The following is a 24,364-nucleotide window of genomic DNA, read 5'->3' on the forward strand; positions in this document are numbered from 1 at the left end:
AGGGAAAGACCTGTTCCGCCGAATGCTGTCCTCCGCCTGATGACAACGGCTCACCAAACCCTCGTAGGACATGTCGTCACCAACCGCCACACGTTCATGGATCTCAGGGTTAAGGCCCTGAAGGAACAGATTATACTTCATCTCTGAGCTATCAGCAATCTCGGGGCAATAGGATAGCAGATCAAAGAACTTCTGCTGATATTCATCGATAGACATGGCTCCCTGTCGCAAACTAAGAAGCTCGCCTGCCTTCGACTGACGGAGTGCAGGAGGAAAGTACCGCTTCTGGAAAGCTGTGCGGAACTCGGCCCAGGTGGCCACTCCTCTCGCCGCAATAAAGGGTGCAGAAGTAAACCTCCACCACCTACGGGCTTTCCCATCCAGAAGATAGCCAAGGGTCTCCATCTTCTGCTCCTCGGTGCAGTGGAAAGTCTGAAAAGTCGTCTCCATGCGGTCTAACCAGTTCTCCGCATCCTCCGAAGACTCACCTCCAACTAAGGGCTTAGGACCCATAGCTAAGAATCGACGCACAGTAAAACGCTCGTCGTCATGATGACGATGACGCCGTTCTCGACGAGGCTCCCGGTCGGCATCACCCCAACGCCCACCAATACTGCCATGAGAACTCCGGTCGTCACGATTTGTCATCTACAAAAATACCTCATGATGAGACTAAATCCCAAAAATTCTTTTGCATGCTCTGATACCATAAATGTAGTGACCCTTACCCGGATCACCTACTAAACAAAACTTAAGCATGCAATTAACTTAATTAAACAGATATCAGAATAAAACTGCGGAAACCATAAACATTATACAATCCCAAGTAAAGGAATCTGTAATTTATCCCAATAATATACAACCAAATCGAATAGCTGTATAAACCCAAACAATAGTAATAAAACCTAGACGAAGCTCCAGCTGGCCAACCACTGACTAGCCCCTCCTGGATCCACCCTCCTCGTCCAATCGCAAACCTGCCCCATGGAATAGGGTGTCCAGAAATACAGAGTACGAGACGTGAGCATAAAACGCTCAGTACGAGAGTATGAGTATACATGCATGCAAAGTGAACTCCCTATAGACTCGAGGTCAAGGATCAGATAACAGAGACAGGCCGGGCCCTGGTATGTAGCACGCTGTGCCGTCGCTTCAGGAGGTGGCTCCCATACCGAGATAACCGTGGATACGCCGGACCCAAATCGATGGAAGTCCATCCACTAACAGGATAGGGTACAACCCTACTAACAGACATCTCGAAAGAGATACAGCAAGATGCAAATGAATGCAGCATAATATCATGGCATATAAATCATGCAGTCACATAATACATGCATACTCAGTCAGGATATCTAGAACAGTACTTCCGTACCTCAAAACAGTGCAAGCTCTACCAACTCTAGGTCCACGCCTATAGTCTTCTCTACACTGCCAAATGATACTACTATCATTATAGTGCTCTAAAAGCCTTAACTAAGCTATTGCATACTCCTAAATATTTATAGGAAGCAAAAGCTATACCTTCGTCCGTCGTTAGCCCTTTGATGTCGATGCCTCCAGAACTTGGGCACAACTCCGCTACGACTATCGAACGCCTCGACGACCGCCGGGTCAAGCCTAGGAAGGCTAGAACAACTCGAATAGACTAGAAAGGAGAGGGAAACACTCGGAATTGGCAATTGGAAATGAAGCCTTGGCCCTCTATTTATAGACAATGATCGGAACTTCCGATCCTCGATCGGAACGTCCGAACCTTGATCGGAACGTCCGATCCTGCCATCGGAGCTTCCGAAGATCCTGATCTGCCACGTGTCAAAATATCACTTGTTGACTTTGGATAGGGGTGATCGGAGCTTCCGATCCTGATCGGAGCTTCCGATCTAACCACACGTCATGGATGACGTAATATCATCGGTGTCTCCGATCGCTCATCGGAGCTTCCGATCGTGCCTTCGGAGCTTCCGATCCGTCCGATACCCAATTTATTTAATTAGCATTAATCCTTTAATTACTCAATTAGGGTACGGGCTACTACAATTCAAGGCTGAAGTAGAAAACAAACTAGGTAAGAGTATTAAAGCACTTCGATCAGATCGAGGTGGAGAATACTTAAGTACCGAGTTCTTGGATTATCTAAAAGAGAATGGGATTCTCTCTCAGTGGACACCTCCTATGACACCTCAGCTGAATGGTGTTTTGGAGCGTCGCAATCGAACCTTGTTGGACATGGTTCGATCTATGATGAACTTCACTGAGCTCTCACCTTCGTTTTGGGGCTATGCTCTTGAAACAGCGTTATTGTTGTTGAACAATGTCCACACTAAAGCAGTGGACAAAACACCATACGAGTTATGGAATGGCAAAGCTCCTAAGTACTCGTACTTGAGAATTTGGGGATGTCCTGCTTACGTGAAGCAGACAGTGGGAGATAAGTTGGATAGTCGATCCACCTTATGTTATTTTGTAGGGTATCCGAAGAATTCAATCGGATATTATTTCTATCATCCTACTGAAACAAAAGTGTTTGTTTCAAGTAATGCCACCTTCTTGGAGAAGGAGTTCTTATTGGATAAGAAAGGCAAGATGATGGAACTCGAAGAAATTCGGGAAGAACCCGAGATACAAAATAACGATCCTATACCTCAAGAATCATCACAAGACACGCCTATTACTAGAAGATCCGAGAGGACTTCTAGGCCTCCTATTAGATATGGTCTTCTTCTTGAAGGGGATCAAAGTGAACCCGACATTGGATGTGATCCGAGAAACTTCAAGGAAGCAATTTCTAATGCTGATTCGAACTTATGGCTTGAATCTATGCAGTCGGAAATAGACTCGATGCATGCAAACCAAGTTTGGTCTTTATTAGATCCTCCCGATGGAATAGTTCCAATAGGGTGTAAATGGATCTACAAGAGAAAGCTTGGGCCTGATGGTAAGGTACTGACCTACAAGGCACGATTGGTTGCAAAAGGTTACACTCAAAGACAAGGTGTTGACTATGATGAAACTTTTTCACCAGTCGCAATGTTCAAGTCCATAAGAATCCTTATTGCCATTGCTGCATGGTATGACTATGAGATATGGCAAATGGATGTGAAGACTGCATTCCTTAATGGAAACATTAAGGAAGAGATCTATATGATGCAGCCCGAGGGATTCACATCCATGGGAAGCGAGCATAAGGTATGTAAGCTTCAGAGATCAATCTATAGTCTCAAACAGGCATCAAGAAGTTGGAACCAGAAATTTGATGAAACAATAAAGGACTTTGATTTCATCAAGAACCCGGAGGAACCGTACGTGTACAAGAAAGTAGTTAAGGATGCTGTGACATTCTTAGTACTTTATGTTGATGACATCTTACTCATTGGGAATGATATAGGGATGTTGCAGTTAACAAAGATATGGTTGTCAGGTAGATCCTCGATGAAGGATTTGGGTGAGGCGTCCTATATTCTAGGGATACAGATCTATAGAGATAGATCTAAGAGAATGATAGGACTTACTCAAGCTACCTACATCGACACTATATTGAAAATGTTTTCAATGGATGAGTCTAAGAGAGGACATCTACCTATGTGTCATGGAGTCTCTCTATCCAAGTCTATGTGTCCCAAGACTGACGAAGAGATAGAGAAAATGACACACATACCATATGCGTCAGCCATAGAGAGTATCATGTATGGGATGATATCTACCAGACCAGATGTGGCATTTGCTCTGAGTGTCACGAGCAGATATCAAGTCAATCCCGGTCAAATGCATTGTAAAGCCGTGAAGGATATTCTTAAGTACTTGAGAAGAACTAAGAATTTATTCATGGTTTATGGAGGAAGAGATCTGAAATTGGAAGGCTATACCGACTCTAGCTTCCAAAGTGACGTGGATGACTCGAAGTCAACCTCTGAATTTGTGTTCATGCTCAATGGCGGTGCTGTCTCTTGGAAGAGTTCCAAGCAGGACACCACATCGGATTCCACCACTGAGGCAGAATACATTGCGGCATCAGCTGCTGCTAAAGAGGCCGTTTGGATGAGGAATTTCGTCCAAGAGTTGGGCGTTATTCCTGAAGCTGTTGGTCCAGTCCCGGTGTACTGTGACAACACGGGTGCCGTTGCTCAGGCAAAGGAACCAAGGTCTCATCAAAGATCCAAACACGTACTGAGGAAATACCACATCATCCGGGAGATCGTGGAAAGAGGAGACATCATTGTCGAGAGAGTGGCCTCTGCAGACAATATCGCTGATCCACTTACTAAGCCCTTGCCAGGACCATTATTTGACAAATATCGCGAAGCAATGGGACTACGTAGTATGACTAGTTGGCTTTAGGGCAAGTGGAAGATTGAAAGAGTTGATGCCCCGTTAGCCAACTTGTGGCTAAGGGCTTTGAGAGTCTCTTTTTGTAAACAATTTTTGTTTAATATAATATACGTTCTTTAAATGGCGTTCACTTTATCTTATTATTATATAATGATATACTATTGCTATTTTGATAAAGACCTTGAATATACTAAAGTAAGATGAGATAGTGAATATAGAGAGATCACTGTCATGAAACACATCTTATGTTCACTGTATATTCTAAACAGTTCCTAGTCAATTGAGCCGTCCACAAATAAGGATAAGGATCGCTCGAGATTGAGACTAGCATTTGCGATGCCGAGTATCATGTTTCATTGGTATGGAACATAAAGATGTTCGAAGCATGCAAATGAATATTCATATGATGAATGATCGAACTACCCTATTCGAACTTTTCAAGTGGTTATCACTTATCGAGTGGATATAGTCCGTAGTTTTGGTTGTACACCATTAGTCCTTATTACTTGAAACATCATTGAGACTCTATATGCTAGTACTGTGCTTTGACTCGTTTACCGACTCTATTAGGGTCATCAAGTGTTGGGATTGGGTACAGTTACGACACATATAGGAGTCGATGCTTTGTTGTCAAGGATTCACCGCACACTTGCGAGTGTGGATATCCTATGTAATTTGAGGAGATATTAGTGTGACGAATCTCTGGCCAGAGTACATGATGTGTTTTAGGTTACTTGGTTTCCTAGTAGCACATGCGATGTCACTATTTGATCTTCAAGATGCATTGCATAGTTATCGAATCTCGAACTACTCTCGATGTACCAATGGTTGTTGATTCGATCGGGATATATGGATGAAGGGACCGTACTGTATGCTAACCAAAATCTACTGGTTCTTGCAGGCACTATCAGTGATACCTAGGGAATCATGGGACGATGTTGCTAGACGCTCTTACCATGATTCTATGGGCAAGTCGGAAATTATTGTTTCGAGTCACAAGGAGTTGTGAACCCATGGCTAGCTGTATCCTTGAACCATTGAGGGTCACACAAGTAATGGATTTCTAATCCCCGTTGAGATAATTAAATTTAAAGAGTTAAATTTAGTGGATAAAGAAGTAGGACTTCTTATTTAAAAGTAGAGGGAGTAAGATTTCCTAAAATGACATATTGATAGACATTTTTGGAAACCACTGAATTCGGATTCAGAAAATTTGTCTTGACTTTAAAAGATGCAGAAATGGTTTCTGTGAACATTGATTAAATTGGTTTATCAATCTGAGTCACGATGAATTTTATATTAATTTCTGAACATGCGGGCTTTGCTTGTCAGGCTTGAACTTATGACTAATGGGCCCTAAGCTGTTAGCAGCCCATATTATAAATAAGTTATTGCAGTAAAAAAATTGACACAATCACAGGCATAATTTTCGAAAACCTAGAGCCTCCTCTCTTAGGGTTTTCGGCCGCCCCTCTCCCCTACTGTGTTCGAAAATTCAGTCTGCAAATTTCTGAATTTGCAGTCTGATTTAACAGATCAAATCTGTTATTTCTCTTCGTAGAAACTTATGATAGACTTTCTAGTGCAGTCTATCAGAGGGATTAAACTTCTGTTCGTGGACCTAATTGAAGAAACGTTCGTTCATCAGTTCCTGGGATATACAACAAGAGCAGTTTAATCTGTTGGTGTACATAATCTCGTTTTGAGATTTTAAGGTAAAATTTACATTGTTTAAATTTTATGTTATCAATTTTAATCGTAGGAATTTGATACCCATGATATGGAATTGTTCCATATAAAATTTTAAAACTTCCGCTGCAACGGGTATCACTTTCTTTTCGATCCGGAGAACGACCGTGTTCCAACAAGAACTACTCAAATATGCCTGGAATAGAGAGGGATTCTCGGAATTGGCAAATGAAAGTGAAGCCTCGGCCTTATATTTATAGACCACGATCGAAACCTCCGATTCTCGATCGGAACGTCCTATCCTGCCATCGGAGCTTCCGAACATCGTTATCTGCCACGTGTCAAACTATCACTGGTTGACTTCGGATAGGGGTGATCGGAGCTTCCGATCCTGATCGAAGCTTTCGAACCTGCCACACGTCATGCCTGACGTAATACCATCAGAGCTTCCGATCCTACATCGGAGCTTCCGATCCGTCCGGTACCCAATTTATTTAATTAGCGTTAATTAATCCTTAATCACTAATTTTGGGTACGGGCTACTACAGAAATAATAGATGGATTAGTATCAATCTTAGATTTGCCCTTGTCAATATTGGGCCTAAGATTGATCTCTTCCTCTTTTACCCCAGAGGCGAAGGGTTGACTTGATGAGTTCTTCTCATCAATTATTGCTTCATCCAATTCATCAAAAGCTGATGGTAGATTAGCACTTGTATCTTGGGTATTAGAATTCCCAACAACTTGTTCTACAACAAGTGGTTGTATTTCTTCTTGTAAAACCAATGGTTTTATCGTTTCTTGTTTATAAGAAACCAATGGCTTCTCTATAGCCCTCACAATTGGCCCTTGAATAGCAGCCCATTGTTGAGTTTGAGCTTGCAAACATCCTGTAATACGATTAGATACTTTGATCCGATCAGCTTGTTGTAACCTGTCAGCCATTTCCGCATTAATGACTAACTAGTTGAACTCGGTTTGAAGCAACCCAAGGTGTTCCCTGAGATGCCTCTGCATTTTCATGATGGAATCTACATCACTGCCTTCCATTTCTTGTTAAGAAATCTGCAATAATATTTTCATGAGATTTAATAATAACAATATCAAAATATAATTTTGACATAATGTTTGCCATCTTAATAACCTAGTTTTCTCAAGTTTAGATTCAATCTTATTTTTTAGAAAAGCTTTTACCTGGGTGTTATCAACCTTCAGCGTGAATTTTTTAGCAAGTAAAAATAATGGTCATTTTTCAAAAGCTCTTTTAACTGCATAAAATTCTTTTTTGTTGATATGTCATCTGATGACCTCTGATTCTGAAAAAAGACCGCTACAGTTAGGGGTGTTCATCGGTCGGTTCGGTTTTAATTTGGCCAACTTTGGTTCGGTTTTTCGGTTTTCGGTTTATGAAATATGTAATCCGAAGTCGAACAATTTTACTTTGGTTTGGTTCGGTTTTATATTATAATGGACCGGTTTATACGGTTCGGTTTTATTGGTTTTATCAATAATAAATAACATCATAAAAAACATGAATTTCATCCAAGATGTAATTTAAATAGATAAACACACAACTTGAAGTCATATAAATATATTTAAAAAACAGAAAAAAAAAAAAACAAACAAACAAAGATAACAAGTACAAACATGAACCAACCAACCTCTGTCTTACAATGTTTTCAAACAAAAAACAAACCGTACTTACTACATACTACATATATTCTCAATTGACAGAGTCATGCTTCTTGCAAGTTGTAGTTTGATGGTGTCATATTCAAATTTTCAAATGGAATACTTGAGCATCTTGAACTTGTTTGAACAGTTAACACTAATAAGATTACCTGCAACCTTTCCATCTTTTATCCTACTGATTCCAAGATGCAATTACATATTAGTTATGCAAGAAACATCTCTTCCCAAGCTAGCCATATCTAGAAAAAAAAAATCTATAAAAATTAAAATATTTGTCACATTAATATAAAAAAAATTGTACTTTTTAGTTTTTTTACCATCTTCAAACTTCTCGAGCTTATCCAAGTCCTCTTCTACTGTAACAGGTAAAGATTCATGACAAATCCAGTCTTGTGTACAAAGAAGAGCTTGCACCAATTTAGGAGTTAAAGAACTCCTAAATGGATCAAGCACACGTCCTCCAGTGCTAAATGCACTTTTTGAAGCAACAGTTGAAATAGGAATTGCTAACACATCACGAGTCATCTCAGCAATAACAGGAAATCTAGGCGAATTAACTTTCCACCAAAGCAAGATATCAAAATTTTCATTTACGGGTTCTGTTTCTTCACCAAGATATTTGTCCAACTCTGATTTAGAATCCATAGTTCCGCTTATGGCTCTGTGTCTCAAGTACTCTTGCTGGATTAAGGTTCTTTTATGGGTGTTTCCAGAACTTGCCATGTCAAATGTGTCACCAGCTGGAGCAGGTTGCTTAGATTGAGATTCTTTTGAAGTTCTCTTTCGATACTCGTCATATAACGATATCATATAGAGCTTTAAATCATCTCTCATTTTCCCCCTTTCTCTTCCCCATACATACTCAAAAGAACAAAAGCAACATACTCAAATTTGAAACGAGGATCTAACACACAAGCAACAAAAATCATTTTATTCATCTTTTCTGGAACACCCCAATACTTTTCAAATTTAGCTTTCATCCTCTCCGCCATAAAAATCAAATCAAGATCATCACTATCCATAGCATTTTCAAAATGCAAGGAACTTCACCAATTTCATGAAACTGAACATTTGAAGTAACATATAATGAGTCCGACACCCTTACAGTAAGTTCATAAAAAGTTTCAAAAAACTTTACCATGTGTCTTATTTTCTTCCAGTCAACACTAGTAAGAGTACCTGAAACCTTTCCATCTTCACAATTATGATTAAGAAGATAATCCAACAATCCAGGATCAATAAAACCATATCTTGTAAGGCATTCTCAAATTCTTGTGTTGTATTCAACATCAAATACGTCGAATTCCACCTAGTAGGGACATCCAAACACAATGATTTTTTACTTTCTATCTTTTCAATTTCACAACATTCTTTGAATCTTTTTATCCTCGCAGGAGATTGCCTGATGTATCTTGTAGCTTGTCCCACACGTTTCACAGGATCGCCAACTTTTTTCAATCCATCTTGAACAATAAGATTGATAATGTGAGCAACACATCTCACATGAATATGACTACCATCCATGAAATTAGTTCCCCATTTACTAAACTGTTTTGAAAGTTCTTTCGCCGTTGTATCATTTGAACTAGCATTATCAACTGTAATTGTGAAAACTTTATCCAAACCCCAATCAATCAAACACTTGGTAATTGCAACCGCCATATCATCACCTTTATGACTACTAATTGGACAAAAATTTAGGATCTTCTTATGTAGTTTCCAATCTTTATCAATAAAATGAGCTGTAAGACACATGTAATTTATCCTCTGTATCGAAGTCCATGTATCTGTTGTGAGACATACTATTTGATGTGTTTCTTTAAAAACCAACTTTAGTTTTTTCTTTTCTTCAAAGAAAATTTTGAAGCAATCTCTCGTTATTGTAGCACGAGAAGGCATTCGAAATAGAGGTTGTATTATATTAATAAAGTGCTTGAACCCTTCTCTTTCAACAAGACTAAAAGGTTGCTCATCTATAATTATCATCCGAGCTAATGCTTTTCTACATAATTCTTGATCAAATCTCCAAACATTTAATGAACTTTCACTCGCAGCATTCGAATTTGGTGGAAATATTAATTTAGCTTGTTTGGTCTTAGCATTATGGGGATTTTGGGTACACTTCGTCATATGATTATTTAAAGAAGATGTTCCATTAGAGTTTGAATCAACAACGTAGTTTGAACTACAATAACGATACCTTGCTCTTTTATGTTGGAGAACGCGGCGTTCAGATCAATTAGGATTGATACCCGGTGCAGCGGAAGTTTAAAAATTTTGTATGGAACGATTCTATAATAGGTATCAACCTTACGATTAAATTGTGTGTGTAAAAATTAAATAACAATTATAAAATTTTTACCTTTAATCTCGAATCGAGATTTTGGACACCAACAGATTTCTCTGCTCTTGTTGTATATCCCTGGAACTGATGGACGAACTGTTCTTCAATCAGGTCCACGAACGGATATTTAATCCCTCTGATAGATTGCACTAGAAAATCTATCAGAAGTTTTCTACGAAGAGATTAACGAATTTGATCCGTTAAACCAGACTGTAATTCAAAATCACAGGCTGGATTTTCTCGAGTAGAGGGAGAGGGGGGGACGGCCACCTTTTTTTAAAATAAACTAGGGTTTTCGAAAAATCCTTGTGACCTGTTGTGTGTAATTTCTGTACTGCAATAACTTATTTATAATGTAGGCCACTAACAGCTTAGGGCCCATTAGTCATAAGTTCAAGCCCGACAAGCAAAGCCCGCATGTTCAGAAATTAATATAAAATTCATCGTGACTCCGATTGATAAACCGATTTCACCAATGTGCACAGAAACCATTTCTGCACCTTTTAAAGTCAAGATAAATTTTTCTGAATCTGAATTCAGTGATTTCCAAAAATGGCCATCCCTATGTCATTTTAGGAAATCTTACTCCTCTACTCTTAAATAAGAAGTCCAACTTCTTCGTTCATTAAATTTAACTCTTTAAATTTAACTATCTCAACGGGGATTAAAAATCCATTACACTGTGTGACCCTCAATGGTTCAGGGATACAGCTAGCCATGGGCTCACAACTCCTTGTGACTCGGAACAACAATTTCCGACTTGCCCATCGAATCATGGTAAGAGCGTCTAGCAACATCGCCCCATGATTCCCTAGGTATCACTGATAGTGCCTACAAGAACCAATAGATTTTGGTTAGCGTACAGTACGGTCCCTTCATCCATATATCCCGATCGAATCAACAACCATTGGTATATCGAGAGTCGCTCGAGATTCGATAACTATGCAATGCATCTTGAAGATCAAATAGTGACATCGCATGTGCTACTAAGAAACCATTTATTAAATCACATCATGTACTCTGGCCAGAGATTCGTCACACTAATATCTCCTCAGATCGCATAGGATATCCACACTCGCAAGTATGTGGTGAATCCTTGACAACAAAGCATCGACTCCTATATGTGTTGTAACTGTACCCAATCCCGACACCTGATGACCCCAATAGAGTCGGTAAACGAGTCAAAGCACAGTACTAGCATATAGAGTCTCAATGATGTCTCAAGTAGTAAGGACTAATGGTGTACAACCAAAACCGCGGACTTTATCCACTCGATAAGTGATAACCACTTGGAAAGTCCGGATAGGGTAGTTCGATCATTCATCATATGAATATCCATTTGCATGCTTTGAACATCTCTATGTTCCTTACCAATGAAACGTGGTACTCCGCATCGCAAATGCTAGTCTCAAACTCGAGCGATCCTTATCCTTATTATCGGACGACTCAATCGACTAGGAACAGTTTAGAATATACAGTGACTATAAGATGTGTTTCATGATAGACATCCCCATGTTCTACCACATCTTACATACACTATAGTATATTCAAGGTCTTTATCAAAACAACAATAGTATATCACAATATAACAATATGAAGAAAGATAAAGTCATTGTCATTAATAAAAGTGTAAATTATATTAAACAAAAGATTGTTTATACAAAGAGTCATCAAAGCCCTTAGCCACATGTTGGCTCACCGGGCACCCACTCTTTCAATCTCCCACTTGCCCTATAGCCAACTAGTCATACTACGTAGACCCATTGCTTCGCGATGTTTGTCAAATAATGGTCCTGGCAAGGGCTTAGTAAGTGGATCAGCGATATTGTCTGCAGAGGCCACTCTTTCGACAGTGATGTCTCCTCTTTCCACAATCTCCCGGATGATGTGGTATTTCCTCAGTACGTGTTTGGATCTTTGATGAGACCTGGTTCCTTTGCCTGAGCAACGGCACCCGTGTTGTCACAGTACACCGGGACTGGACCAACAACTTCAGGAATGACGCCCAACTCTTGGACGAAATTCCTCATCCAAACGGCCTTTTTAGCAGCAGCTGATGCTGCAATGTATTCAGCCTCAGTGGTGGAATCCGCTGTGGTGTCCTGCTTGGAACTCTTCCAAGAGACAGCACCGCCATTGAGCATGAACACAAATCCAGAGGTTGACTTCGAGTCATCCACGTCACTTTGGAAGCTAGAGTCGGTATAGCCTTCCAATTTTAGTTCTCTTCCTCCATATACCATGAACATATTCTTAGTCCTTCGTAAGTACTTAAGAATGTCCTTCACAGCTTTCCAATGCATTTGACCGGGATTAGCTTGATATCTGCTCATGACACTCAGAGCAAATGCTACATCCGGTCTGGTAGATATCATCCCATACATGATACTACATATGGCTGACGCATATGGTACATGTGTCATTTTCTCTATCTCTTCATCAGTCTTGGGACACATAGACTTGGATAGAGAAACTCCATGACACATGGGTAGATGTCCTCTCTTGGACCCATCCATTGAAAACCGTTTCAATATGGTGTCGATGTAGGTTGATTGAGTGAGTCCTATCATTCTCTTAGATCTATCTCTATAGATCTGTATCCCTAGAATATAGGATGCCTCACCCAAATCCTTCATCGAGAATCTACCTGATAACCATATCTTTGTTGACTGCAACATCCCTACATCATTCCCAATGAGTAGGATGTCATCAACATAAAGTACTAAGAATGTCACAGCATCCTTAACTACTTTCTTGTACACGCATGGTTCCTCCGGATTCTTGATGAAACCAAAATCTTTTATTGTTTCATCAAATTTTTGGTTCCAACTTCTTGATGCTTGTTTTAGACCATAAATTGATCTCTGAAGCTTGCATACCTTATGCTCGCTTCCCATGGATGTGAACCCCTCAGGCTGCTTCATATAGATTTCTTCCTTAATGTCTCCATTAAGAAAAGCAGTCTTCACATCCATTTGCCATATCTCATAGTCATACCATGCAGCTATGGCAATAAGGATTCTTATGGACTTGAATATTGCAACTGGTGAAAAAGTTTCATCATAGTCAACTCCTTGTCTTTGAGTATAACCTTTTGCCACCAATCGTGTCTTGTAGGTCAATACCTTACCATCAGGCCCAAGCTTTCTCTTGTAGATCCATTTACACCCTATTGGAACAATTCCATCGGGAGGATCTACTAAAGACCAAACTTGGTTTGTATGCATCGAATCTATTTCCGACTGCATAGCTTCAAGCCATAAATTTGAATCCGCATCAGAAATTGCTTCCTTGAAGTTTCTTGGATCACATCCAACATCGGGTTCATCTTGATCCCCTTCAAGAAGAAGACCATATCGAATAGGAGGTCTAGAAGTCCTCTCGGATCTTCTAGGTACAGGCGTGTCCAGCAATGGTTCCTGAGGTGTAGGATCGTTATTTTGTATTTCAGGTTCTTCTCGAATTTCTTCGAGTTCCATCATCTCGCCTTTCTTATCCAATAAGAACTTCTTCTCCAAGAAGGTGGCATTCCTCGAAACAAACACCTTTGTTTCAGCAGGATAATAGAAATAATATCCGATTGAATTCTTCGGATACCCTACAAAATAACATAAGCTGGATCGACTATCCAACTTATCTCCCACTGTCCGCTTCACGTAAGCAGGACATCCCCAAATCTTCAAGTACGAATACTTAGGAGCTTTGCCATTCCATAACTCGTATGGTGTTTTGTCCACTGCTTTAGTGTGGACGTTGTTCAACAACAATACCGCCGTTTCAAGCGCATAGCCCCAAAACGAAGGTGGAAGCTCAGTGAAGCTCATCATGGACCGAACCATGTCCAACAAAGTTCGATTACGACGCTCCGATACACCATTAAGCTGTGGTGTCATAGGAGGAGTCCACTGAGAGAGAATCCCATTCTCTTTTAGATAGTCCAAAAACTCGGTACTCAAGTATTCTCCACCTCGATCCGATCGAAGTGCTTTAATACTTTTACCTAGCTTGTTTTCTACTTCAGCCTTGAATTCTTTGAACTTTTCAAATGCTTCAGACTTATATTTCATTAAATATAAATACCCATACCTTGAATAATCATCAATAAAGGTAATGAAGTAGGTGTGGCCATATTGAGTCCCAACTCTAAATGGACCACAAACATCTGTATGGATCAAATCCAACAGATTTTGACTACGCTCAGGTTTCTCCTTAAAAGGAGATTTAGTCATTTTTTTCTTTTAGGCAGGATTCACAAGTAGGTAGAGAGTTAATATCAGACATATCAAACATGCCCTCTCCCACTAGCTTATTCATCCTCCTTGAGGAAATATGACCTAGCCTAGCGTGTCAAAGGTTTGCCGGGTTTTGGCTATCGATTTTCCTTTTGTTTGTTGTTGCCGGTTTATCAACATAATTTATTGGAACGTCTTTTAGTTTTAAGTTGTATAGATCGTTTTCAAGTTGTCCATTTCCAATTAAACATTCACTCTTGTAAATATTGCAAATCTCATTCACAAAATTGCAAGAATAACCATCTCTATCAAGCATAGAAACAGAAATAATGTTTTTAATCAAATCCGGAACAAATAAAACATCCCTTAAAAGTAACTTAAAACCGTTCTGCAAAATTAAATAAACATCTCCCACGGCTTTTGCTTCAACTCTGGAACCATTTTCGAGCCTCAGCTGGGTCTCACCCATCCTAAGCCTGCGACTTCTTGTCATCACCTGCAAATCATTGCAAATGTGAGATCCACATCCGGTATCCAATACCCAAGAAGTAGTATTAAGTGAAACATTTATTTCAATATAGAACATACCCTTTGCAGTTCGCAACTGCTCTAGATATTCCTTGCAGTTACGCTTCCAATGACCGGGCTTCTTGCAGTAATGGCAAACATCCTTGGATTTTTCCATGTTTGAAGCCTTTGTCTTGTACTTCTTCTCGGGTTCGATTTTCTTGGGTGGGGCAGAACGTTTCTTACCCTTTGTACTTGGCCCCTTCTTAGCAGAAGAAGAGGAGCCCACCAAGAAAGCCGGTTTATCCTTCTTTAATGTGGATTCATATGTCACAAGCATATTGACCATCTCTTCAAGGGAGGCCTCTATCTCGTTCATATTGAAATTTACCACAAATCCGTCAAACGAAGAAGGAAGAGACAGAAGTAGTAAGTCCACGTTGAGTTCATGCTCCAACACCAAATCAAGGGTTACCAACTTCTGTATGAGCCAAATCACTCGTACCCCATGATCACGGACCGAAGTCCCTTCACGCATGCGACACGTCATTAGCTCCTTTACAGTAGCGAACCTTTCAGCCCTCGATTGAGCCCCAAAAAGTTCCTTGAGTTGAACGTGAATGTCAGCAGCATTCACGGTGTCCTCAAATCGCCTCTGGAGTTCATCAGACATCGAGGCTTGCATATAGCATTTGGTCTTGATATCATGGTCCCACCATGTATCAAGCTTGGCTAACTCCTCCGGACTTACGTCAGCTGGTGCTTCCTTCGGAGGAGATTTTTCTAACACGTAGAGCATCTTCTCAGAAGTCAAGACAATCTTCAACTTACGGAACCATTCCGTATAGTTTGCGTCAGTCAACTTATTTTGTTCGAGGATCGAGAAAAGTGGATTACGCGAATTCATCTTATGAAATACTGAAAAGAAACAGACAAAGTGATTGTTTAAGCAATTTACTAAGACATAAAATAGGCGAAATTTATTTTATGAATCTCACTCCCACTATTTTAACGATTTCACTACCCTCTAGTGAAAACGGGAAACTGTTTTCCTTAGTGAGAACATGGAGTCCAATTGACAAACTTATGGTCCCGAATAATATCAGCCAACCATAATTTTCAAAAGGTAGAGCCCAATTGCTTCCAAAGCAACCTCCACGTTTTTACCTCATGTCCAATAAGGTCCCAATAATATGACGCCGATTATTGTGACATGTCAAGATGACCCATCAATATTAAGTTGTGATGGACGATCGCCATGTGGATCCCCCAATAATATGAGCCGATCCCATGGGAGTTCCACCCAACTTACAACATGTGTCGATCTAATGTACAGCTTTCCGACGAACGGGCCCCCCAATAATATGAGCCGGACCGTATCCGCGGGTAGCATCTCATACATTGATCGTTGATGGAAGGTAGGAACATTTAAACAAATTTAAATTTCCTTTATTTATCTTGATATCAATTTTAAATCATATTTAAAATGAGGGATTTTTAATTATAAAAATTTGTCTCATCATTTTTTAAAATTTTGTATGCTTGCCGGATTCACACAATTATGTCTAAAACATGCATACAACTATAATATCACATATTATATAGGATGATCGATTCCATTTCTAATTGATCCGTGGTTGCCAATCACGAGTCTTAGTCCAATCCTAGGTAATATGCAGTATGCAATGCAATCCTATTACATTTGCTTCCAATTTACATTTCTTCTGTCTTTATTGTCTGTTGGGCCCACCTCCATCTTCAAATCTTGATCTCCCACTAAATCTAATGTATTTACAATAAATAACAATGACAAGTAGGGGATACATTTTTAAGGGGTGGGAACGGGCCATAAACCAAGCCCACTTTTATTACATATGACATTCATATTGGGCCATAAACCAGGCCCATTAATAAAACCAACAATAATAAAACAAATGTAAATTCCTAACATACACCTACAAAATTGGTCATGGCAATCGATCATCCTTATCCAATAACATTTAATTCAAAATTAATTTATTGGATAACATGCAATGGCAATTTAAATTTAAAAAGATAAAATCATATTTCATACATAAAATCTTATTTTACATATAAAATCATATTTTATCTTTTTATCAAATAAAATCATATTTTATCTATAAAATCCAATTTTATACATAAAATCATATTTTACTCAATATATCCATAAGATCATATCTTATCATCAATTGTACCAAAAATAATTAATTTCAAAATTCAATTAAAGGATAAAATATTAAAATTTTCCAAAAATTCAAATTTATCCAAAAATCAATTTTAAAATTTTCGGACTCGAACAATTCGATCCGACGCCTCGTGGACCAATCAAAACAATTTTCCCGGGCCGGGCAGCCCGGCTGCCCCTAGGGCAGCGACGATCGCTGCCCATGGGCAGCGCCGTGCGCTGCCCGGGGCAGCGACGATCGCTGCCCCTGCCCCGGGCAGCGATCCAATCGCTGCCCGGGTTTTTGCCCGAAAAAAAATATTTTTTATTTTTAAAATATTTATTTTGTTTCAAAAACCGAGACCTAAAAAATTTTGTACAATCGATTAATTTAATCGCTTGATCTGAGCAACCTGTCTCTGATACCACTGTTGGAGAACGCGGCGTTCAGATCAATTAGGATTGATACCCGGTGCAGCGGAAGTTTAAAAATTTTGTATGGAACGATTCCATAATAGGTATCAACCTTACGATTAAATTGTGTGTGTAAAAATTAAATAACAATTATAAAATTTTTACCTTTAATCTCGAATCGAGATTTTGGACACCAACAGATTTCTCTGCTCTTGTTGTATATCCCTGGAACTGATGGACGAACTGTTCTTCAATCAGGTCCACGAACGGATATTTAATCCCTCTGATAGATTGCACTAGAAAATCTATCAGAAGTTTTCTACGAAGAGATTAACGAATTTGATCCGTTAAACCAGACTGTAATTCAAAATCACAGGCTGGATTTTCTCGAGTAGAGGGAGAGGGGGGGACGGCCACCTTTTTTTAAAATAAACTAGGGTTTTCGAAAAATCCTTGTGACCTGTTGTGTGTAATTTCTGTACTGCAATAACTTATTTATAATGTAGGCCACTAACAGCTTAGGGCCCATTAGTCATAAGTTCAAGCCCGACAAGCAAAGCCCGCATGTTCAGAAATTAATATAAAATTCATCGTGACTCCGATTGATAAACCGATTTCACCAATGTGCACAGAAACCATTTCTGCACCTTTTAAAGTCAAGATAAATTTTTCTGAATCCGAATTCAGTGATTTCCAAAAATGGCCATCCCTATGTCATTTTAGGAAATCTTACTCCTCTACTCTTAAATAAGAAGTCCAACTTCTTCGTTCATTAAATTTAACTCTTTAAATTTAACTATCTCAACGGGGATTAAAAATCCATTACACTGTGTGACCCTCAATGGTTCAGGGATACAGCTAGCCGTGGGCTCACAACTCCTTGTGACTCGGAACAACAATTTCCGACTTGCCCATCGAATCATGGTAAGAGCGTCTAGCAACATCGCCCCATGATTCCCTAGGTATCACTGATAGTGCCTACAAGAACCAATAGATTTTGGTTAGCGTACAGTACGGTCCCTTCATCCATATATCCCGATCGAATCAACAACCATTGGTATATCGAGAGTCGCTCGAGATTCGATAACTATGCAATGCATCTTGAAGATCAAATAGTGACATCGCATGTGCTACTAAGAAACCATTTTTTAAATCACATCATGTACTCTGGCCAGAGATTCGTCACACTAATATCTCCTCAGATCGTATAGGATATCCACACTCGCAAGTATGTGGTGAATCCTTGACAACAAAGCATCGACTCCTATATGTGTTGTAACTGTACCCAATCCCGACACCTGATGACCCCAATAGAGTCGGTAAACGAGTCAAAGCACAGTACTAGCATATAGAGTCTCAATGATGTCTCAAGTAGTAAGGACTAATGGTGTACAACCAAAACCGCGGACTTTATCCACTCGATAAGTGATAACCACTTGGAAAGTTCGGATAGGGTAGTTCGATCATTCATCATATGAATATCCATTTGCATGCTTTGAACATCTCTATGTTCCTTACCAATGAAACGTGGTACTCCGCATCGCAAATGCTAGTCTCAAACTCGAGCGATCCTTATCCTTATTATCGGACGGCTCAATCGACTAGGAACAGTTTAAAATATACAGTGACTATAAGATGTGTTTCATGATAGACATCCCCATGTTCTACCACATCTTACATACACTATAGTATATTCAAGGTCTTTATCAAAACAACAATAGTATATCACAATATAACAATATGAAGAAAGATAAAGTCATTGTCATTAATAAAAGTGTAAATTATATTAAACAAAAGATTGTTTATACAAAGAGTCATCAAAGCCCTTAGCCACAAGTTGGCTCACCGGACACCCACTCTTTCATTTTATTCCCATCACAGTCATCATACCTTTCAAAATGTTTCCAACCAGTTGATCTTTGCCTTACAGATTTCCTCTTCTTTGACTCATCAGCAGTTTTTGTAGACGTAATAGGTGGCTCGTCATTTGAATTATTACTTTCACCAAGCTTGCTATCAACTTCAGCCATCTAAGAATGCAATTAACAAAATATGAAGATTAAAATAAGAACAGATGAAACAATTCAGCAAAGAAATGAATAGAAAAATAAACAAAAAGAAAGTGTTGCTTTACTTGAAAGTCAAAAGACACCAAATTTGGGAAAATAAAGCATAGTAAATTATTGAAGAAACATCTCAAAGTTAGATTTTACGTTGATTTTTTTAGCCACTTGTACTAATCAAAAATCACATTAATAAAGGTAATTTTGTGCAATTTTTTATAAAAGTTCAAGGACTAATACTCGTATTTAATTCTCACTAGATGAAATAAGCGTTTTTGATATTTCACGTGGATTAGGAACTTTGAGTTTTGACTAAAAAAAGTTAACAATTTCACCGATGTGATAATTGAACCACACTTCCAGTAATTTTTTAAGTTCAAAAAAATTGATTCTATAATCGTATGGATTCTGGATTCTGGATTCAAGAAAACCAACGGAACCAATACAAAATTCCATAAAGTTAAAGAAATGTTCCCTGTACAATCTAAAAGTCTATGCAACACTTTTATCTAAAAGTCTCCTTTATAGACCATGAGAGAATATCAAGCAATCATTAAGCCAAGTTTGAAGAAACAAACCGATGGGCAGTGCTGGAGATTGGCTGGTAATTTTGTATGGCAGACTGGAATAGAGGAGATTAGCAGTCGAGCCGCGGATGGGCAGTGGCTGGTTGGAGGCGTGAGCGAGTCCAAGGAAGAGAAAGCTTCGGCCGACGGTAGATTGCTAGATTTTGTGAGTGACGGCTAGGGCAAATGGGTAGCGATGCGTGAGAGAAGTGAGAATGAAAAAGTAAGAAAATAAAATGTATTAAAAATTAGAAACTTACTTACTAACCCAAGAGTCCAGCTGGCTAGGATTATATTTTTAATATAAATAAATTATAACCGACCGGTTCGGTGATTTTGGTTTTATTATGCATAAAAACCGAAACCGAACCGGAAAACCAAAAAAACTAAAAATTAAATCCAAAACCGAACCGAAAAACCGAAAAATCGATTTTTCGGTCGGTTTTTTTGGTTATATCCGAATAATGAACACCCCTAGCTACAGTATCTGCATGGTATTTCTCTATCTGAAGTGATCCTGGTAAGGACTGCTGCCCACCAATCGTCACTGGCATTCGTAAATAATTCCAGATCATCTTCATCTACGGGTATAGCCATTTTTGGGAGATTCTTTCATATCTCCTTTAATTGGTTTACCCCTTTAGTATGGTCATCGGTCCATATAAACCTAGCATCCTTTTTCAACAAAGGACTGAACACTTTTCTGTAAATTGCTAGGTTGTTAATGAACATCCCTGCAAAATTAACTACTCCAAGAAAACTCTGGAGTTGTTTTACGTTTTTAAGTTTATCTGAAAAATTCTTTACCTTTTCCACAATATGGGGTTGTAGAATTATTCCAGTTTCATCAATCTCAATACCAAGGAATTCAATTTTCCTTGTTGCTATGATTGCTTTCTTTTCAGATAAGACCAGTCCCTCTTGTTTACAAATTTTTGAGAAAATCTCTAAGTGTTTAATGTGTTCGTCTATGTTTTTTGATGCTATAAGAATATCATCAATAAAAACAAACATAAAGTTGAAATAATCTTTAAAAAGGTTATCCATCTTTCTTTGAAATATCTGGGGTGTATTAGTCAATCCCATAGGTATAACTTCCCAAATATAGTGTCCTTGTGGAGTAGAGAAGGCTGTGAATTTCTTACTGCCTTCTTCCATTCGAATCTGGTAAAATCTAGATTTACAATCGAATTTTGAGAACACTCTAGCATTTTGTACACGGCTAATTAGGTTTTTTCTACTCGGTATGAAGTATCCATCAAACTCCAGGATTTTATTAATACCTTGGTAGTTAATAACTAACCTGGTTTTCCCTCTTTTTATTTCACCATGATTTCTTACCAAAAAACCTGGGCTGCTATATGGTGAAACTCCTTTTTTGATTAGACCAAGGTCCAAATGTTCTTTGATAATCATTCTCATATCTCTTTGATATGTTATGTTTATCGGGGTAGGCTTATATCTGACAAATTCATACTCTTTGTCTTCCTTTAGAGTAAGACTGACTTTGAGTTGATTTCTATCCCACCATGCCAAAGGATGCTCGTTGTAACTTTCTTTAAGCCTCTTTTTGACATCTTCAAGGGATACCTTATTTTTCTAACTCTATATCTCTGTGATTTAGAATTACCTTGAGAAGCTCCATATCCTCTATTTGGAGTTCTTGTTCTGTTGTTATTTTTAACATGGTTTCTCCAAACCTTCTTGGATCTTTCATTTTTGGATGAAAAAGTTCTCCTTTATCACCACTGATAAGTGCATTTTATGCACTTAATTTATATATGATTTGACTTGGATTTTGTGATGTATCGAGTGGATATTATGCGTATTTTTTGTTGTTTTTGTGAGTTGCAAGGATTTGAAAAAAAAGTAGCAAGAAGAAGCGGAAAGCCGAATTACAGGACAGCAAACTTCAGAAAATTACTGGGAATGTTACAGATACCTAAATCCGATCTCTACCGTTCAAATTGAAGTTTAAGATGTTTTAAAGTTTTTGTTAAAATTTCAGCTCGATCCGACGGCTAGAACTTAAGTTATGATTTTTACAAAAATGTTGCGCAGATGGTGAAATGGAAGAACAAGTAGCGCCTCAGCTCTAGTTTTCCAGCGCTCCAGCGACCGTAAATTCATGTCCAGAGCACCCCAGCGCCGTATTTTGAGCGCTCCAGCGCTATACGTCCGTCATTGAAAAATAAAATACGAAACTTGAGCGCCCCAGCGCCGAATTAGTAGCGCTCCAGCGCTGCGCAGTCTCCAAAAATATGGAAAGTCTTTAATCGAATTTAAAAGGGTTTTGATAGCTTATTTTTTAGGGATATGAGGGTTTAGAGAGTATTCAGAGTTTTTGAAGGCTAGAGATGGCTAAAGACCAAGGAAAAGGGAGAAGAAGCATTCTTGGCGCGAAAACGGACGAAGCGACTACCGGAGACGGAGAAGCATCATCTACCTTCATTTTTATTTCATTCTTTCTCCTAATTTTTGAATGATGTTCAAGAACATGCTTTGTTTGATTTTTATTTTCATTATGAACTAATTCCTTTGTCTAGAGGAACGATGTAGCTTGACTTGAAACCATGTTTTTGATATTTTGATTGATATATTAGAATTATTCATTCGGTTTATTTGTGTTTTCCTGAATTGATTGCGTTCAATTAACTGATCATTACTTGAATTGTTAAATTTATTTGAAATCTAGCACTCCAGAGAGGCGATTTTGAATAGGACCGTAGGAAAATACATCATTGGTGTTTATAGAGTTCGAGAGGCCTATAACTCCATTGAAGCCTTTGTAAGAATTATTTTGCTATTTACCGGATTTAATAGTTGAACTTAGATAGAGATATTGAGTTTGCTTTTGAATACGAATTTCTGCTTGACACTCGAGAGAGGTAGTAGAAAATAATAGGGATTCTTGGTTAGTAAACTAGAAGAATTTATGATATAGATTTCTCTATGAATTAAACTGGTGGATGGTCAAGTGAAGTCGAACCTCTAGAATTCTTCGCTTATTGAATTTTTCTCTCGTGAACTCGTGGTTATTTAGTTTTGTTTCTTGCAAATTTTAGTTTTATAAAAATCAAACCACTTTCGTAGCTCTACATAAAATTAGGATTTTATTAGTTGCAAATATTTGATATAATATCATTTATTCATTCTCCGTGGGATCGACTTGTACTCATTTTCTATATTAAAACTTGACACCGTGCACTTGCGGACACAAAATTACGCAACAAGTTTTTGGCGCTGTTGCCGGAGAGTGAATTTTATTTGATTTATATTAAATTGTGCTAATTAGTCTTAATTTTGATTTAGAGCATTTTATTTTATTTTATTTTGTTGGTTCTAATTTTAAAATTTTCACTGTCTATGCAGTTTATGCGAAGAAGCCAAAGTTACGACTCACTGCTCTTTGATCCGGAAATCGAGAAAACTGTTAAAGCTTTGAGAAAAGTTAGAAGAGAAGAGTTGCAACAAATGGCTGAAGAAAGGGAAAGAGCTGTCAATAATGCTCCGGTGCCGATCAGAGATCACTTTCGACCGGTGATCAATACTCATTATTCTGGGATTGCTCGGCAGAACATCACGGCGAATAATTTTGAGTTGAAGCCAGCTCTTATTAATATGGTGCAGCAAAATCAGTTCAGGGGTGCAGCTATTTGCACCTGCGTACTTTTCTGGAGATTGCTGACAAAGTAAAGATTCATGGTGTTACTGAGGACACCATCAAACTACGATTGTTCCCGTTCTCTCTTAGGGACAATGCTCGTAGTTGGTTGCAATCACTACCTCTTGGGAGTATCACTACATGGGATGATATGGCTTCCAAATTTCTGGCTAAGTATTTCCCGCCTGCTAAGTCGGCTCAGTTGAAAATAGAGATTACTACATTCAAACAGCAAGATTTTGAGCAGTTGTATGAAGCCTGGGAGCGGTACAAAGAGTTGCTTAGAAAGTGTCCAAACCATAATTTTCCGGACTGGGAACAGATTGAGTTATTCTACAATGGTTTGAATGGGCCAACTCGTATTTCTGTGGATGCTGCAGCTGGAGGTTCAATATTTTCTAAATTTCCTGAACAGGCTTATGATATGCTTGAGCAAATGACTGTTAACAGTTATCAGTGGCCGAGTGAGAGATCTGCAATAAGGAAGCCTGCTGGAATTCATGAGGTTGATGCATTCACTGCTTTGACTGCTCAGATGGCTATTATTTCTACACAGTTGGCTGCACTGACCAAAGGGAATCAAAGTTCTAATGAGACAGCTTCGCTGGCGACTGCCGTAAATTCTGCTGATGGATTTAAGAGTGTGGAGCAAGCTCAATATGTGAACAACAGGAATTACAAC

General features: G+C 38.8%; 1 protein-coding gene and 1 non-coding gene across 2 annotated transcripts; both read right to left on the bottom strand.

Annotated features, from left to right (window-relative positions):
• Positions 1-8,537: 8,537 nt before the first annotated feature.
• LOC140861832 (zinc finger BED domain-containing protein RICESLEEPER 2-like) lies at positions 8,538-9,369 on the bottom strand. The gene is made up of 2 exons (XM_073264834.1): positions 8,894-9,369; positions 8,538-8,751 (listed from the first exon to the last, which is right to left on the bottom strand). Exons 1-2 carry the CDS (start codon positions 9,367-9,369, stop codon positions 8,538-8,540), a joined length of 690 nt encoding a protein of 229 aa, XP_073120935.1.
• A 14,513-nt stretch (positions 9,370-23,882) lies between these two features.
• LOC140869940 (small nucleolar RNA R71) lies at positions 23,883-23,988 on the bottom strand. Its single transcript, XR_012146928.1, has one exon. It is a non-coding gene; the product is annotated as a small nucleolar RNA R71 (small nucleolar RNA).
• Positions 23,989-24,364: the final 376 nt, after the last annotated feature.

This window comes from Henckelia pumila, chromosome 4, assembly GCF_033568475.1.
Source record: "Henckelia pumila isolate YLH828 chromosome 4, ASM3356847v2, whole genome shotgun sequence".
Lineage (NCBI taxonomy): Eukaryota > Viridiplantae > Streptophyta > Magnoliopsida > Lamiales > Gesneriaceae > Henckelia > Henckelia pumila.

Bases quoted from the DNA above. Each gene is read 5' to 3' on its own strand.
- LOC140861832 (XM_073264834.1), bottom strand. From the start codon at position 9,369: ATGGCGGTTGCAATTACCAAGTGTTTGATTGATTGGGGTTTGGATAAA. The intron at 8,752-8,893 runs GTTTCAGGTACT...AAATTGGTGAAG, and splicing joins ATAATTGTGAAGATGGAAAG to TTCCTTGCATTTTGAAAATG.